The 18012-nt window shown below is 36.8% G+C and overlaps 2 protein-coding genes across 3 annotated transcripts; both read right to left on the bottom strand.

Annotated features, from left to right (window-relative positions):
- Positions 1-239: 239 nt before the first annotated feature.
- ctss2.1 (cathepsin S, ortholog2, tandem duplicate 1) lies at positions 240-5907 on the bottom strand. Its single transcript, XM_079838017.1, has 8 exons — positions 5628-5907; positions 4778-4903; positions 4388-4510; positions 3937-4089; positions 2160-2384; positions 1788-1953; positions 1604-1706; positions 240-1434 (listed from the first exon to the last, which is right to left on the bottom strand). The coding sequence occupies exons 2-8, from the start codon at positions 4898-4900 to the stop codon at positions 1335-1337; spliced, it is 993 nt and encodes a 330-aa protein (XP_079694143.1). The 5' UTR covers positions 4901-4903; positions 5628-5907; the 3' UTR covers positions 240-1334.
- A 4591-nt stretch (positions 5908-10498) lies between these two features.
- Positions 10499-16986, bottom strand: ctsk (cathepsin K). Of its 2 annotated transcripts, none has more exons than XM_079838014.1 (8): positions 16789-16986; positions 16259-16396; positions 15417-15539; positions 14774-14926; positions 14325-14543; positions 12270-12435; positions 12075-12183; positions 10499-11099 (listed from the first exon to the last, which is right to left on the bottom strand). In XM_079838014.1, exons 2-8 carry the CDS (start codon positions 16388-16390, stop codon positions 11000-11002), a joined length of 1002 nt encoding a protein of 333 aa, XP_079694140.1. In that variant the 5' UTR covers positions 16391-16396; positions 16789-16986; the 3' UTR covers positions 10499-10999. The 2 variants fall into 2 exon arrangements, with proteins under 2 accessions (XP_079694140.1, XP_079694139.1); XM_079838013.1 differs by lacking the exon at positions 16789-16986 and adding an exon at positions 16466-16501.
- Positions 16987-18012: the final 1026 nt, after the last annotated feature.

Here is an 18012-nt window from a genome sequence, read left to right as displayed (position 1 = left end):
ATAGGCCTACACGTAGGCCTATTAATCGTTTTGATTAGCCATTTGAAAAGTTTGTTTGAAAAGTGTTTTTTAATCTAAAATTAATTAATCTAAGATTAATTAATATTTTAAACTAAACTAAAATCGCATTTAACTCTGCTTTCTAGTAGGCCTATAGTCAAGGTTTTCTTTAAACCTTTTGAATTAGGGCATATCTTATAGGCAATTTTTTTATATATATAAATGATTGAGACAAAAAGGGTCTTGCATATTTGTTTATGAATAAAATTACACATCAATCGGTGATATAAAATAACACCGCTGGAAAAAATTTAGATTACAACACACATGGACAGTTCTTCACTTGAGGCAGCCACAAGCAAATGTAGGTGAAATACCCCCATCTAGTGGTGAACTCCGTATTAGCAAATCAAAACAAAACATTAAAAAAAATATTTTACAGTAAAACAATTGTCAAATTTTATTTTAGGATAGCTTTAATGAGACCCTAATGGATAAGTTTGAACATTTTGATCTTATGTATATACATTTCTGGATCAAAGTGTGCAACTTAACCACAAGTAGGCTTATGTCTTAAAATCACCTGTATTTATTATAAATAATTTATCGGTGCACATCTTTTTTTATTCATGTGAATCCTTATAACCTTTAATCAAAATAACATCCCCTGACTCTTGCTGCAACATCTGAGATGGTGATGTTTCCTGGTGCGAGGGTGTGACACCCTGTCACTCATGAGAGCACAGCAGTAACAAACCACAATGATCCAATCAAGTCCCAATGGACTTTGTTCGAAAAGGAATTTTTTTTGGACATCCCAAAGGGGGGGTGAGGGTGTAGGTTGCACATCGGACTCGTCAACAAGACTTGTGTGCCACATGGTTTGTCATTGAGTTAAAATTGTCCCAAATAAGACAGTTACATTTTTTTTTTTATCCAGAGCATATAGGAAAAATTGCATCAGATACACTTTCAAATATTTCCATTAAGCTTTAATTGAGCACACAAGTGAAGAATGACACATACATATGAGTCATCCTACCCGCAATATAGTGTGGAGCTTCTGAGAAAGCCTTTAATACTGTTGTGATGTTCAACTGACCATATGTAAACATATGGAATTGAGTAAATGCAGATTTCCTTATAAACAAGCCAGAAGACAAATTAAAAGTTCTATATTTATTTCATAAGATACATTTGCATTATTTAAAAAAAAAAGAGGGGAAAAAAGTAAAAACCACAAATAGAATGCACATTTACATGCAAGAAATTAGACAATAAACCGAGTAACTTCTTATTTGCTACATTTCACACACAATTCAACAGGGTTTCAGTTACATAACCGGGTAGCAGGCGTATGAGGCAATGCCACACATGTTGTTCTGGTTTCTGGCTATACGGATGTAGCCACCATCTCCAAATCTGGTACCCCAACTGTTAAAAGCAAAAGAAAACAATCAGCATCTACATTTATTCAGTTCAAGGTTGACACAGATGGTCTGCCGTTACAACACTTTACAAAAATGTCAATTTCTCTCTCATGAGCACATTTCTAGAACCAGACAATTTATGATCAGAAAAACTTAAATCATTCTGATTGTACCTGTTTTTGACCAGCCAAAAGTCCTTCCCAGCAAACGAACCATAACCCACAGCCAGCACTGCATGGTTTACCTTTTTAGTACATGTTGGGTCATTGTAAACTCCTGTGGACAGATGCGAGAGGGTTATAATGTCACAGCCCTAACAATAAGAATTTGATCTGGTACTCAGAAAATAGTATTTACCACTGCGGTACAGGATAAACTGAGGGCGGGTGGCGTCAATGGCCACTGAAATGGGCCCAACAGAGGCCAAAGCCTGCTTCAAGGCCTCTTCATCTCCCTGACGGACGAAATAGTACTTGGTGCAGTTTGCTGCATGCTGGGATGGATTGTATCTGCACTGCCTTTCCTGTAGGACACATTTATTTGTTACATTACATAACACATTAGACCCGTAATGACAATCTCTGACCAATGTAGAGACCTGTCTGTATACGTATAGATCAGATCTCACAGTAACAGGCCCTGTCAATTAAAATATGCAACCAAACATTTGTGCGCTTGACGTTTCTTCTAATGTAAATATTAGTTGACATGTAAAATGTTTCTTCTTACCACTGCTTCATAAGGGTAAGATGAATCAGAGTCTATTCCGCCATTATCAATGACATACTGGAAGGCAGCGCTCATAAAACCACCACCGCAGCCCTTGTTGCCATATCTGGAGGAACAGTCCACCAGGTTCTGAGGACTGAGGTCGACCAGCTTTCCTGTGGTCTTCATCAGCTGACCTTCAAGAGCCCCAACGGAGCTGAACGCCCAACAAGAACCACATGCACCCTGACAGCAGAGAAAAGCATCATGATAAAATTACTAAAACAGGAAACTTTGGGATTACAATGGTTTATGAGGCTGCAGTAACATTCTGACAACGTGGTTTTCTTTATTTTTCCACTCAACGTATATAGGGGAAGTAACAAAAAAAGGGGAAATAAAAATGTCCTTAGACACTGACTGGGAAAAGCAAAAGAAGTGAAACTAATGTATGTGACAGTTCTCTGACAGAGAAATGTCACAATTCACATTATGAGAGAAATATCTAAACCAGTCAATATCTCTGCCAGTTTCCTTTGGCAAACTTAATTTAGTCAGTCCACCTGCTGTAAACCAGGTCTTCACGCTACAATTATTTATATAGATTAATAGAAACAGATGCATTGCAAAGCAAATTGAGCATATAGTAGCTAGGGGTGCTCCGATTGATCGGCAACCGATCTCGATCGGTCGATAATCGCTTTGGGATGATTGATCGGCGGTCTCCAAAAAGGCCGATCTCATGAACCGATCGCATGCTGACGACACATAAAACCCGCACCTGCCGTGAGAGCTAGGGCATGATGCACCGTCACGTCTCATTCTCTTTCCAGCGCGGGTAAAATAATTATAATTCTGAAGCCTGAAGGTGAGGTACAATTCATATTTCTATATTAAATAACTTACGCAGTCATTTGAAAACTTTCTGTGGGACGCAAGTTCACAAACAGCGCGCGTGAATCACCGTGCGCGCTCTCTCTCCCTTTCAAAATGCTCAAATGGCTTCACATCAGCGTATCTGCACTAAAATCGAGCTGCAGAGTTGACACAGGATTTGCCACTTTGCACAATCGAGGCAGTGTCGCATCGTCAGTAAAGTTTATCATTTTCACTTATCACACACACAGCGCTGAAATGGTCAGATACACACAAATGTATGTACTAAATTACCGTCTTGACGAGTATGCACGTAAACCCCGTCGTAACTCGCGAGTGAACGTTTGTGCAACTGCATGTAACTGTAACCGTGTTCGCTCTTAAAGTGACAGCTGTCGAATAAACTGCTGCTGTCTCTGAGTTTCTCTTTGTCTTGTGTTGTTTGATGAACCTTTATGACACACACTGCTCTTGAATGACTAACTTTTGCAACCTTAAGTGTAAGGATTAATCAAATTTAATTTATTCAGGGAAGACCAATATTAATTTACATTTGATTTCATAAATGTCTTTAGTATTGAGGTAAGAAATACTAATGTTAGACCTACCTGAAAAATTGTTTTAAAAAAACAAATGCACTGCATGATCAAATATTTAGGGGAGATAATTATATACATTTATTTGGGAAAGATGGCCTACAGTAGCCTTAAGTTCTCACATTTTCTAAAATAAACACTTGGTGGTTCATCAAGATCTTGACTCAGTTAATTTAGAGTTGGTTTTATTTCTACAAATGGTGCAAACTCTGCAAGATTATAGATGAAAGATTGCCATTCTGTGATCGGCAGATCATGATCGGTAATCGGCCCCAAAAATGCTGATCGGAGCATCTCTAATACTAGCAAATATAGTACATCATTACCTGCATTTTCACACTGGAGACATATCCCTTCTCTCTCCAGTCCAGAGAGTCTGGGAGGTGAGCCCCAGAAGAGCTTGCAAATGTCGCCGTTTGCCTCTTAAAGCCAGGAGGGATACGAGTCGTGGCTAATGTTTGGAGGATCTCCTCTGTTGTCTGGGAACCAACACAAAATAGAAATATTTGAATAGGATGAAGTTACACTATAGCTGTAACATTTATAGATATTAGAAGTGTAATATTTGAAAGGGGGGAAAAAAAAATTTGATCTGTGAACAAAATCTTAATCTCACATTAGCTTCATGCTAGAAACATGGAAGTAAAGCAGTATTGCGTGCCAGGAGAGATTTTTTTTTCCCTCTTGCGAAAGCTTGTGCATGCAGATAAATCACAAATGAAGAAACAAACACATATGCGTGTGCGCACGCTCTCCTGCTCTCCCTCAAACACACACCATGTCACCCATGTGGTTCATGGCCAGGTCATAGGAGTGCAGACCCATGGAGGCCTCCAGGTTGTGAAGGCTGATAATTTCAAGGTTCTTCTCCCACAACTCCCTCCTGCCCAGTTCCTCAAACTGCAAAACATATTACAGGAATCACATGTGTGATACGTTTAAGTGGGACTACATCACAGGTATCCTCTGTAAATACTACCATTCTAAAATCATAAATTTCAATACATTTTCCATCACTGTATGGATACCAACAACAATTTCAAGATAATAGTGAAAATATTTACCACAAGAACACTCTGAATAACCATTATGAGAATTAATCTGTAAGTAGATGAAATGGCTCTCTGATGATCCCACAGCTGATGCTTATGGAACTCATTTTCTCACCTTAGTGGAGTAAAACCTGTCATGTGTCTTCTTCCACAACTCCCAGTGCTGGTCGAGATTTGAGTTGAAATGGGCCAGTGCTGCGCTACAACACACGGCAAACAGCAAGCTCCCGAACATCATGGCCTGACAAGAGCAAAACGGCCCATGAAAGTTACAGACATGCATTAAAACATCAATATTTTTCAAACTCTGATTGAATTGTGTTGACACCTGGCCCAAATGTCACATCAACCACAGTCAGAAGTGATCATTTCAGTGAAGCAGACTTCTGAAACGGTCTTGTTTGCTATCTCTATATATATATATATATATTCATATTTAAAATTAAACGCCATGTCATCCTGATTTAAGGAAGGAAACAAATTGCGTAAAAGGAAGTGGCAGAAGTTGACCAGAAAGAAGTTAACGTGAAATGTAATCAAATTTTGAATCAAATCAATGAATGATAATACTTCAACAAGTGTAAACCAGATGGATTAGGGAAGCAAAAAGGCAACTTTACAAGTTAACCACATAAACGGTGCAAGAAAACGTGCCAGTATAAGGAAGAAACGTAAATTGGGTGTTTGATCGACTTCATCGGTTCCTTAATTCAACGACACATATAAACAATCATTTAAGTATTTTGAGCGTTTTACCTTTAAACGCAGTTACTAGACTACTAATAAAACTATGATTTCAAATCATCTATTTGAGGAAAAGCACTCATATAACCACAGTCCCCACCTTAATTAAAAACGAAAGAGAAACTTTTTGAGAGAAACAGCCAACAAAGGCGTCTTTTATCAAAAAGACACGATGTGAAAAGAGAACAGCAAGAAATTAATTCAGATATGTCTCGTCTTACCTGTGCACTCTCGTTAAGCTGCACTTTCTCGGCGTTTGTGGAGGAGGTGAGTGTGATGAACGTCTAGGAGTTCCTGGTTCCTTTGCTTTTATTTTGTTCCATCACGTGCTAATCTGTGCCTTTTGTCATAGCACAGTTGTCTTTGCTTAATTTTTGCTTCGCCCTGTTACGTAAGAAAATATATATAATTTATTAAAAACTGTTATTAATAAATATAATAATAGGCTACACGATATAGTCAAAACAATGTGCCTTATTTAAATATATTAATTAAGCGAATATAATATAAAAAATTAACATACTTAATATTGTTAACTATTAATATTATTAACTATTAATATTATAACTCATTTTATTTTAAGACGAATGTTATATGCAGTAACCTTAAAAATGTGTCCGGTGTGCTTTGATTATAGTTGTGGTGGGTGGGGGTGGGTGAATTGGGGTAGGTATTCTGAGAAGGTTTTTATTCTGTTTTCTCATGGTCGTGTTTGCGTCGCCATCTAGCGAAATTTGTATTAACCCCTTCAGACCTGAATTATGTTTCAAGTTTCTGAAAAATTTAAAGGGGCTATATGCGTTTTTCTGAAATTTAAACTCGCGACTGACACCTGTGGCCAAAAAACAGAACTGCTCTTATTTTCTGCTCGCTCTCGCAGCGGTGGTGACGTCACATCCGCAGACAGCGCGGGAAAAAACGACCCGCCAGAAAATAGGAAAAATAGGATACAGGCTTATAGGTGCACCCACTGTGAGCGGACAAGGTGTCAGTATGCTCATCAGGAGATGTTTGAGTCATAAATAGTAAAATAAAAAGGCTATTGTTACGTTTATTTTGGGGGAAAAGTTGCATATAGCCCCTTTAAAATGACATTTTCCCAGCTCATGAGGCTTCTATAAATGAGACCAAATAAAAATAATACAAATTTCAACACTCTTTAATTGCAATTTTTTTTGTCCATTTCAATGGACGTCAGGTTAAATGGACAAAGGTGTAGGCTACTTCACAAAAATGTACCAACATGAAAAAATAATAATAAACATAAAAATTGTTGGTCTATACTTTAAGCTTCTTCTCAAGGTCAAGAACTTGAACGATATATCATTTCAACTTTAATTTTGAGGTTTTTGTTTAACAGATTGCACATTTGTTTATTCCTAACAAAATAAACCTAAGAATGAATCAGTGCAGTCACGTTTATTTCCTGTGTGCATCCTTGAAACAATTTCTCTGTGACACAAAGCAGTAGTGCACCTTGCACTTATCACAGAAGATGTGTGTTTTCCCAGAACAACCTTCCAATTTGCATCTTGTTGCTTCTTTTTTTGTATCGTAATTTGGCAGGTGGTCCACCATTTCTTTTTGGACTTCAAGAACTGGCCGCCATTCCCTTGCACCTCTCTTTTGTCCAGCTTCATCGTGTGGAGTTGGAGAAGTACTGGCAGCGTTAGAATTGCTTGGCCTCCCTCGTTTTTTTTAACCCTGTGGCTTCCCACAACGCACAAGCACTTCGGCCACATTCATTTTGAATTCAAGGAGATCCATGATTTTCTGTGGCTGAGTTCCTTTGTATTCATTGTCCCTGCGATACTCAAGCCAGCTGTTCACTACAGCAACATCAAAAGCATGAGTAATAATGCGCAGTGGCCATTTGCGGGACTTGATATCAATCCTGTAAAGGCTGATTAGCTGATCAAGCTTGTCCACCCCTCCCATGCCCTTGTTGTAGTTCTTCACACCCTCAGGACGCTTGACCTTCACAAACTGCCTCTCTTTCTGATCCCACCTCTCAACTTCGTCTTCATCTCCAACACCAACAAAGTTGGATGCCATCACAACAGAACGGTTATCAGACCACTTCACTAGAACAACTTTTCCATCCCTACTTCTAACTTCATTATGGTTTCCCTGTGTTTTCTTAGACATTTCCTTGTCTGTCTTCAGTGGCGGATTTGCAAAGCGGCAAAGCCTTGCTGTTCCAGCAGCATGGATTTTCTTCTCTGCAAGAACTTCAAGGACATTGTAGGTGGTGAAGTAGTTGTCAAAAAAGAGCTTGTGGTTGGGAGCCTGGATTCTCTGGCTCAGATGGAAGACAACAGAAGCTCCATGCCCTAGAACCTTTTTGCTTTGCTCAGAAAGCTCTGTTGTGGCACCTTGGTAGATGAGGAAATCATAAGCAAGCCCACTTTTGCCGCAGAGGAAATACATCTTCACTCCCCATGGTGTAGGTTTCCCTTTGATATAATGGAGCACAGAGAGTTTTCCCCTGAAAGGCACAATCTGCTCATCAATACAGAGGTCTTCCTCAAGTTGTAGCTGCAGACAGCGTTTCCTAATGGACTCATAGATTGGTCTGACCTTGAAGAAAACATCAGTGTCTCCAGGAGGCCTCTCATAATTGTTCACAACATGCAGGTTGGAGCGGAGTTGAAAAAAACGATCTCGAGACATGGTTTCCTTGAAAATTCCAATATTGATACTGGAGGACCAGTACATTCTCACTCTTGGAAGTCCAAGAACTCCCATTGCCATATGTAGACCGACAAGGACTTCAATCTCAGAAGCAGAGGCATGTTTATACCCCCTAACTCCATTTTGTTCTGCATATATATTGGTCATTGTGCTCATCAGCTCAAACATCTGACTTGGGACATACTGCTTGATGTAGCTGTATGGTGTTAGTGGCTCAGGGGGGTCAGTGGTGGGACTTTCCCATGTTGCTTCTACTGGGGTAAAGCGGGTGTGACGACGCCACTGAATATCACATCACCAAGTACTGGTTCTACATCTGCCTCATGCTCATAATCTTCTCTGTCTTCCAGATCCTGTCTTTCTTCTGCCTCAATCTCAATTTCTTCCCCTACTACTGGTAGTGGCTCATCTCTGTCCTCCCCTGAAATGATTAGCAAAAACTGTCCCTTATAAAACAACTTCATACAAGTTTTATATTTTAATTATTTTTTTACAGGAAAGAAATTTAAACTGTATATCCAATAAAACATTATTAGATAAATGTAGGGATATCTAATTGTGTGAAAAGTCTTAACTAACTAACTATCCCTAATTTTCATTCTACACTCACCAATTGTTGGAGATCTAGCATCATCTGCATTTCCATCTTCATCTTCCTCATCACTCCACATAAAGTCAACATCTGAGATATTTCCATCAGCTATATGTTCAAGCACTTCAAGAACTGTATATTCTGCATATTAAATAGTTTCAAAAATGTATTAGTACTGTGACAGATGTTTTATATAAGAAATTTCAATCAGCATTGCTGGACATGTGTTTTCAGTAGCAGGCTTTTGAACCCACTGTCCATTCTAATGGACAGACACATTTTAAAAAATCCTGATTTTAAACTTGCTGTTCTACAATCGATTTTTAACTTTAATAAATAAGTTAAATCCTTCTATTTTACATACAAACTATGAAATACTGGCAAACATATCAAACATTGTAAATAAAACCATAGAAAATGTTGCTTACTTCTGTGTTTGGAATAAAGTGCTGCCATGCTCCTCTTCAATGTAGTGTTTTGTTTTTAAATTACCACATGCAGAGCTTTACTGCCATTTGATTGGATGACAAACGTCTCATGGAGTGCAGGCTTTAAACTAGGTGAAATGCTCCAGAAGTAAAAAAAAACAAAAAAAAAGGGAAGGTGACATGTGATGTCCATTGTAATGGACGCAGGGTCTGAATGGGTTAAGCACCAGGAAAACATTCTACTATTCGAGTGACTTGATGAACTTGATGCACAGTAACTATTTTTGGACCAGAACAATACTTGATAACAACGTGGTAGTTGAGGCCTAAACCCTAAAGCCATAATTATAATGTATTACATGATATGAAAGTTCACAGGAAACAGGAAGACAGCCAGAGGAAATCATGTGGTTAAACACCATCATTTGAGCACGCAAGCACATGACATTAGCACCTGTCTGGCTTTGAAAATGTATCAGCCATGAGGTTTAGGTTCTAGAAGAACATGTTTTCTTACCATTGGCCAAATGTTTATGTGGCTCAAAAAGCCACATAACCAATAGGGTACAGGAACAATGAGACCTATTTTTTCCTTTCAGGAGGCATTTTCTGATTACAAAATGAGTCATCATCATGATTCGACAGATATTTGTGCTGAGCTGGTGCTGATTTCGACTGAATGAAAATGATCACATTTAAAATGATTAAATGTGTGCTGATAAGGGGAAATCTTCTTTAACATTGATACGACTTTTTGTTTCTCAGAAAAGAGAATTTGGTATTGTTAATATAGTGTTTTCAGAACATTTATCAGCTCAGGTCACATTTATGTGGTCTGTGGTTGGTTATACTTTAGAACAAATACTTTATGGAACATTGTGAAACAATAATTACTGAATATTTCAGTCATTCAGAAAGTACTGCACAAACAGAATTATGGCGTGCATTCACCATTTTTGACACTATTATGTATCCCTCTTTGGCACAAATAGTGGCCTATGAAGTTCTTTATTTTTAAATTAAGTCAAAGTTCAGAGATTTTAAGTTACAATTACTGAATGTGAAGGTGTAGGTACATAAAAGGGCAAAGCTGGGTCATTCATCTATTAATGAGGAAGTAGTTCAGTTATGGTCACATGATTTCTTACCACAGAACAAAACTGTCATTGTCTTTGATTAAACATCATAGTATAGTTTAGCTCTTAGTTCTATGTGCTGCCTTTGATTTCTTTTCTTGACTTCTCTTGGTTTCGGCTTCCTCAAATAAATCATCTGATGCTTTCTCTTCCACCTCAGCAAAGCTAAAAGTCTTCACAACCAAAGGAACATCTTATGGATACCATGCATATTTTATAGAAATGTTCTCAGAATTCAAAATAAAGGCGGGTTGACACTGATATTTTTTATTATCTGAATTTTATTTTACATGTTTCTGTACAGAGGAGTGGAATTGACTTGTACTTATTAAAGGTGTTAGTAGTGTGACCTTTTTTAGAACATATACATTAGAACATTTTTAATTTTGAGGTAAATAGTAAGATACTTTTACCCAAGTATGATGTACTCAAAATTAACTTTTAATTGTATTTAAAATGGTCATAAAAAGCCCTTGGTAATTTATATAATCAAAATATAAAACAGAGATCTCAGATCCCACCAGGGGAGTAAGAAAAAAAAACGTACACTGTATACACAATATCAAAACTTCCCTTTTGAATTTCAAATATTGCACAAAACAGTTTCGAAAACAAGAGAAAACAAGAGAAAAAATACACTCAACCAATATTTTCCCAATCATTATTTTACGTGATAGAGTCCCTTTAGTATTTGGTCAGCAGCAGACAAGTTTGGTCCCTTGTGAGGTCCCTGCTTCCAGCTCTCACATGACTGGGAAACTGGCCAGGTTGGCAATTCCACATGCATTGTTACGGTTACGAGCCATCAGGATATACCCCTTCTTTCCCCAGTCTTCACCCCAACTTCAGAAGCAGAAAAAAAACAGATGGATTAGAAGAAGACAATACTAAATGCATATTCATTTATTTTTTCAATTAACTTAAAATGTCCTTATTTTTTTTATTTAAAAAATGTAATTAATTAATGTCTAATGCTATTTCATGCACATGCTAAACATGGCCAAAATTTCAAAAAACGAGTTGGACGTATGATTTCAATTTTCAAATACACTCCTTCAGGATTCAAATAAGTTTTGGGAAGTTTTTTTCCCGAGTATGAACCTGTATGACGTTTTATGGGCACTTCTCCTGGATGAGCGTGTGCGCACATCAACCAGAGCGAGAGCGAGAGCGCGCACATCAACAAGCTTCGTTCGGGTTACGGAAGCTGTCGGCAAGGCTGTCATTTTGTTTTTAGACCACAAAATCAACAATGCCACTAAAGAAGTGTGTTTTTGGTTGTCAGGGAAAGATAACCTTGTTCAGCTTCCCAAATAACCCAGTGTTAAGGAAACAGTGGATGCAGTTTGTTTTTCCGGTGTTTTTTTGTTCCCGGTCATGAGTCAAAACTGCATCAAATGTCGGTGTTTTTTTGGCAATCGGCGCGTAAATGCATATAATGTAAACAACTCAAACGTATAGTGAATAAAAAGTTATCCAGGGATAATGCCATGATGTATTGTGTGTGTGTGTGCCCGTGACTCTTTAGCCCCACCCACTGCACGCCTCCACAAGCTCGGCTGTTTTCGGAAAGAATCGGTACAGTGTATCTTTCTTTTATAAATAGGATAAAACTAAAGACTCTTCGGAGATATGAAGGGTGCAATACTACTCCATAGGTACTCAAGATTAACATGAGATTGGCAGAAACTGTGTGTGTTATGTACCCTTTAAATATAAATGACATATTTACTTTATTTTAAATTGAATAATTTTAATACAATTATTTATTTATTATTTTAAACAATGCTGCTCTCTTGAAGAATAGATTTTCCTCACCTGTTCTTTACAATCCAGTACTTTTTGCCTTTCGGTGTGGCTCCATAACCAACAGCTAGCACTGCATGGTTGATATCATCCTTGTTGCAGTTGGGATCATAGTACACACCTAGAAATTGTTTTTTGACATAGTACAGGTCAAGCTTTTTAGATTTCAGCAAAACAACACAAAATATAAATGTAGAAGAGATGTACCGCTTTTGTAGTACAGGAAGGTGGACTGCATGGCATCTATACCCACTGACACAGGTCCCACCTTTGCCACGGCACTGGTCAGTGCCCTCTCATTACCCTGAGGAATCTCTTTATAGTTTTTACAACTGGCTGCTCTCGCTGAACTGTTGTAGGCACATTGCTGATCCTGCAGGGGGCAGTAGTGAGATCAAATATAATGACTGTCAACAGGTAAATCATTGGGTTGCCTGTAACCTTAATTCAAATAGCTTAAAAGAATTGAAAAAGAAAAAATGTTATTTAATTTGCTTAGTGACAAAAAAAGTTTTGCCCCCCCAAGTCAGTTAGCATAAAGATGCGGTCACATTTTCCATTGCTCAGCGAAATCCAGTCATTATGATCGGGAGTTTTGCATGAGGGCCAAAAAGTTCCCCATCCAGATTACGCTCAAATTCAAATTGGTTACGAGAATTTGCTGTGCTGACCAACAGGAAGCTGCTTGGTGTAAAAGTGTGTGAACTATTCACACAGTAAAAACCTCAGTGTGAACAGTATTTCACACATCACTACATTCTTAGAAGGAAAGGTTCTATATTGAACCATAAGGGTTTCTTTCAGACACTTCATATAACTTTTCAGGGGACCATTTTATGGATTTAGTTTTAATTATTTAATTTAGTTTTAATTCTTAATGTTTAATTCAATTTTATGAATTAAAAAGCTTGTAAACATACTTTATCAGTAGAAACAAATTATATTACGAAATAATTTATATACAACCTTTTTGGTATAAAATGTTCTTTAAAATTGAGCAAAGAACCAGTTAGGGTTCTATATGGAGTCCCAATGAAACGGAAGTTGTGAGTCTTTTCTTCCCTATTGTGACGTATATCCGTGTAAAATGGCTTCTGGAACAAGAAAAATGATATTGTCACAAATTGATTGGATCATTGTGGTTTGCAATTCATAGTTTTCACGTGACGTCGCACCCGTATATGAACGCCCCAGCCCAGTCATTTTTACCAGGTTTGTATTAAGTACTAATGTAGTAACATTAACATGACTGTGACATTAAAAGACCAAATTCAGTATACACCATATTGATGATGCATACTATGTACAGGCAAGCAAGTGAACCAGAATATAAACGCAACGTCCAGTTTTTAAGCTTGTTTTTCATAGAAAACCATTATAAAGAAAACACTTAACCATTAAGTGCATTGCGTTAATATTCTGGGTTTATCTGCTCGCCTCTATATAGTATGCATCAACAATAAGGTGTATACTGAATTTGATCTTTTAATATCACTGTTTTAGAACATTAAAGCACTTTTAAGTGTTAGTGAACCCAAAAATGAAAATTATCCCATAATTTACTCACCCTCGAGCCATCCTAGTTGAATATATCTGCTTTCAGCCAAACACAATCAGATTTATATATAATATAATATCCTGGCTCTTCCAAGCTTTATAAACAGAGTGGATGGTACCTTGTTTTTTATAGCCCAAAAAAACACAATCATCCATCATAAATGTAATCCATACTGCTCCATCGGGTTAATAAAGGCCTTCTGAAGTGAACTGAAGAGAAAAATATCATATTTACAACTTTATAAATATCTCACATAATATGTCATATAGACTAGAACTAGACTTGAGTATGGCCATTACCGGAGGTTTTTTATTATAAAAACTCATCGCTTCACTTCATAAGGCCTTTATTAATTCTGATTGTGTTTGGCTGAAAGATGAAAGTCATATACACCTAGGATAGCTTGAGAGTGAATTAATTATAGGATAATTGTAATTTTTGGGAACTATCCCTTTAAGTGTTTTTCACGTTAAGCGTTTTAAAATGTAGCAGGCATTTTGTTTTCATATTTTTGTTTTTTTCTTTACAGGAAAATGTACAGGTTTGTAATGCGGTTGCTATCAGCGAAACATCATCAGAGAAGAGATGTCATTGCGAGAGGGAAGGAAAGTTATTTTGATTAAAAATTACGAGAGCACATGGATTTAAAAAATATATATATTTTTCCATTTTGATTTCATGGTGTCTTTAAGGCTGATTAATACCATTCCAACATAGGGGTAGCTCTCCTCTGAATCAATGCCTTGGTTGACTGCGACATATTTGAAGGCATTTGTCATGTATCCTCCACCACAGCCATCATTTTCTGTCACACAGTCCACCAGGTTCTGAGGACTGAGGTCTACCAGTTGACCTTTGGTTTTCTTCAGCTGACCTTCCAAGGCCCCAACAGAGCTAAAGGCCCAGCATGAGCCACATGAACCCTGAGGGGAGCAAGAGAAAAACAGCACTTAGTGAGGAGCAGCCTAAACTATACCGATTTAAAAGTTTCATCTTTTTAACCATTAGATGGCACCCAAGAACAGTAATAACTGTGGAAATTTGTGTAAGTTTGTTACTACCAAGAGTAAAGGTGAGGATGATGATTAAGTTAATCATGTGAGAGATTCTCAGAATGAGGAAATATTACTGGAATATTCTGTCATATCCTCACCTGGTTCTTGACAGGAGTGACGTATCCCAGTTTACGGTAGTCAATTGATTTGGGCAACTTCTCCACTGTGTCACCAGGCACGTATGTGTTTGTTGGGTCCCGAAACATGGGCATCTGGAGTCCCATCACTTTCTCTGCCACTTCTTCTAGTGTCTGCAGAGAGATAAATATATTGGACAAAAAGGATCTCGCTTCTAATTGCTGACCAACTCTCAAAAACATTAACAAGTTAGATCTAGTTTTAGTAAACAGGCCTTTATAATAGGCTACATATTTTGTTGACTGGACATGATCATGTCATAATCTTACTTATCTACAAACAGGTTTAGCAAGTAAGATAACAAAAAAGCAAAACACACACACACACACACACACACACACACACACACACACACACACACATATATATATATATATATATAATGGCATATATATAATGGCATATATATATATATATATATATATATATATATATATATATATATATATATATATATATATATATATATATATATATATATATATATATATATATATATATATATATATATATATATATATATATATATGCCATTATTTGTAAAACGATAGGTTGAGCATTTTGCAGCAGTCAAATATTAGTAGACTGAGTTAGGGTACTTACCATATCTCCAAAATGGTTCATGCCCAGATTATAGGTATGAATCCCCAGTTCATACTCTTTGTTATGGGCCTCAATAAACAGCATGTTCTTCTCCCAAATTGCCCGTCGTATAGACTCTTCATCCTGTCCACCATGAAACACATATGTAACAAACAATGAGAGAAATGAGAGATGATAGCTGTAGAGCATGTAAAAACCCACTACCGGAAGAAAGGTACAAAAGCTAAAAGGTACTAATGTACACCTAAGGTACTGACATGTACCTTTAAGGTTCTATTATATACCATTTAGGGGTAAATAAGGTACAAAGAAGTAACTTTTCACTTTTATACAGGTAACACTTTACAATAAGGTTCATTAGTTAAAATTAGTTAACTACATTAGTTAACATGAACTAATAATGAACTGCACTTATAAAGCATTTATTTATCTTTGTCAATGTTAATTTCAACATTTGCTAATGCATTATTAAAACCTTGTTAACATTAGTTAATGCACTGTGAACTAACATAAACAAACCATGAACAGCTGTATTTTTATTAACTAACGTTAACAAAGCTTAACTAATGCTGAACATAGGTGTTGTTCATAGTTAGTTCATGTTAACTAATGCATTAACTAATGTTAACTAATACAACCTTATTGTAAAGTGTTACCTTTATACCTTGGTACTGCCCCAGTGACTGTGTTGTACTTTTTTTCTGAGAGAAATGGACTTTCATAAAAGCCAGTTTCATAAAAAAATTATAATAAAGAACTAGTTCACCAACCTAATTCATTAACTCTATTAGCAGCCTGAGGAAACAAAATGTGACTATTTTGTCAGTCTTTATGCTACTCACCAGGCCATTGTACTCCCTCCTATGGGTGATTTTCCAGCTGTCCCATGCTTCATCCAGTAAGAAATTGTCCAGAGTGTGAGCGAGTCCACACCACACCACCAGTAGAAGAGGGATTCCACCAAATGTATACATAATGCCCTGAAAAACAGACAAATGTCAGAGGTATAAAACCCACTAAATACTATAACATGCGAGTGTGCAACGTACGTGCGTGTTAACTGTAAACCACATGCAAAAACGAAACCCACCCTGCAACCGAATTGGGTCAATTTAGAGAAGTAAGGATTGAGTGGTACTGAAATGAGGAAGATTAAATTGACTGTCTTATTTTATTCAAAAATAACGTTAAGAAGTTTTCATGTTAAACGTTTCGTGAACAACAAAAAGAAAGCAAAAGTAATTGCAACAAAGCTGCAACCAAGTCTTTGTTTCGATTTTTCATACTTTACGAATATTAAAACATATTAACAATATTTAAACTGACGAGTAAAGAAAAATAAACTAGAGTGACGACGAGGAACATCGGTTACCTGGATGATTTCCAGAAGTTCAGAACAAAAGATGTTTGCTGGTTTGAAACTGGCTAGTCCACGACCTTTTTTATATGCTGGAGTTTTGAGGAAGTTAGCCTACTCCTGTTGCGGAGAAGAGACGAATTCCCGCTACATCTGGAATCACTAAAACACCAGACCGATGATGTCAGGTGTCGAGTTACAGTTTTAGGAAAAGTGGGAAGTTGGGAATAGTGTATCCTACCAAGGTCGTGAAAAAAAGAGATTTGTAAATAAAATTCAAATTAATTTATCTAACCCCACCACCAAGATAATTGGGGATAATTTTTCCCCTTTTTTACCACATTAATTTCACACGTCTAGCACAATTATGTGGTTTTGTTTCATTAATACAGTGTATACTTTTTTGTTGCTTTCCCCGAAAGAATGGAAGTGGAATGTGACAACATGCCCCATAGGTGAGATGCATTGTAACATGAGGGACACATTGTAACATGACCATATGACAGCGTAAAATGTTGTGTGATATAATAATAAATAAAACAAATTCTCATGGTTTCTCAATAGAATTAATAAAAGTAGAATAGAATAGTATAGTATAGTATAGTATAGTATAGTATAGTATAGTATAGTATAGTATAGTATAGTATAGTATAGTATAGTATAGTATAGTATAGTATAGTATAGTATAGTATAATTCTAATAGGGGCACATTGTAACGCAGTGTTACAATGTGTCCCACCTGCACCTGCCCTTCTGCTGGTTAGATCAGCAATAAAGAATGCTTTAAAACTCTTAAATAACAGATATATACGATTAAAATAATATCAGATTTGTCTAGTTTTGAATAAACACAAAATTAGAGTTAAAAAATTAACTTCAGTAAGTATCAGTAAGTATTATTTTCAGTAAGAAATTTACTTTTGCTATGGTTAAATAAATGTTCAGTGATATCTTCCAAAGATTTATTAATTTTGGCACAATTTTCTCTATATAGTGTTGATAAGGCAACTAGTAAATGCACTAAGTTTCGTCATGCTGGTATGTGTGGAAAGTGTTAAACCACGTGTGTTACAACTAACACAGGTTAGGTTGTGCCCCGCTCACCCCTATTTTAGATATCCCTTATCATTTTCAGCTCTAAATTATATTAAACCATTCCCACTGGTGTGAGAGAGATAAAATCGTTTTACATAATTATTTTGTTGCAGCGTTTTAGACTCCCTCTAAAGTCTTGGGAAT

Source organism: Gobio gobio (assembly GCF_949357685.1).
Source record: "Gobio gobio genome assembly, chromosome: 15".
In the NCBI taxonomy this organism is placed as follows: Eukaryota; Metazoa; Chordata; class Actinopteri; order Cypriniformes; family Gobionidae; genus Gobio; species Gobio gobio.
Note: the sequence above shows the minus strand (reverse complement) of the source record. Positions and strands in the feature narration are given on the sequence as shown.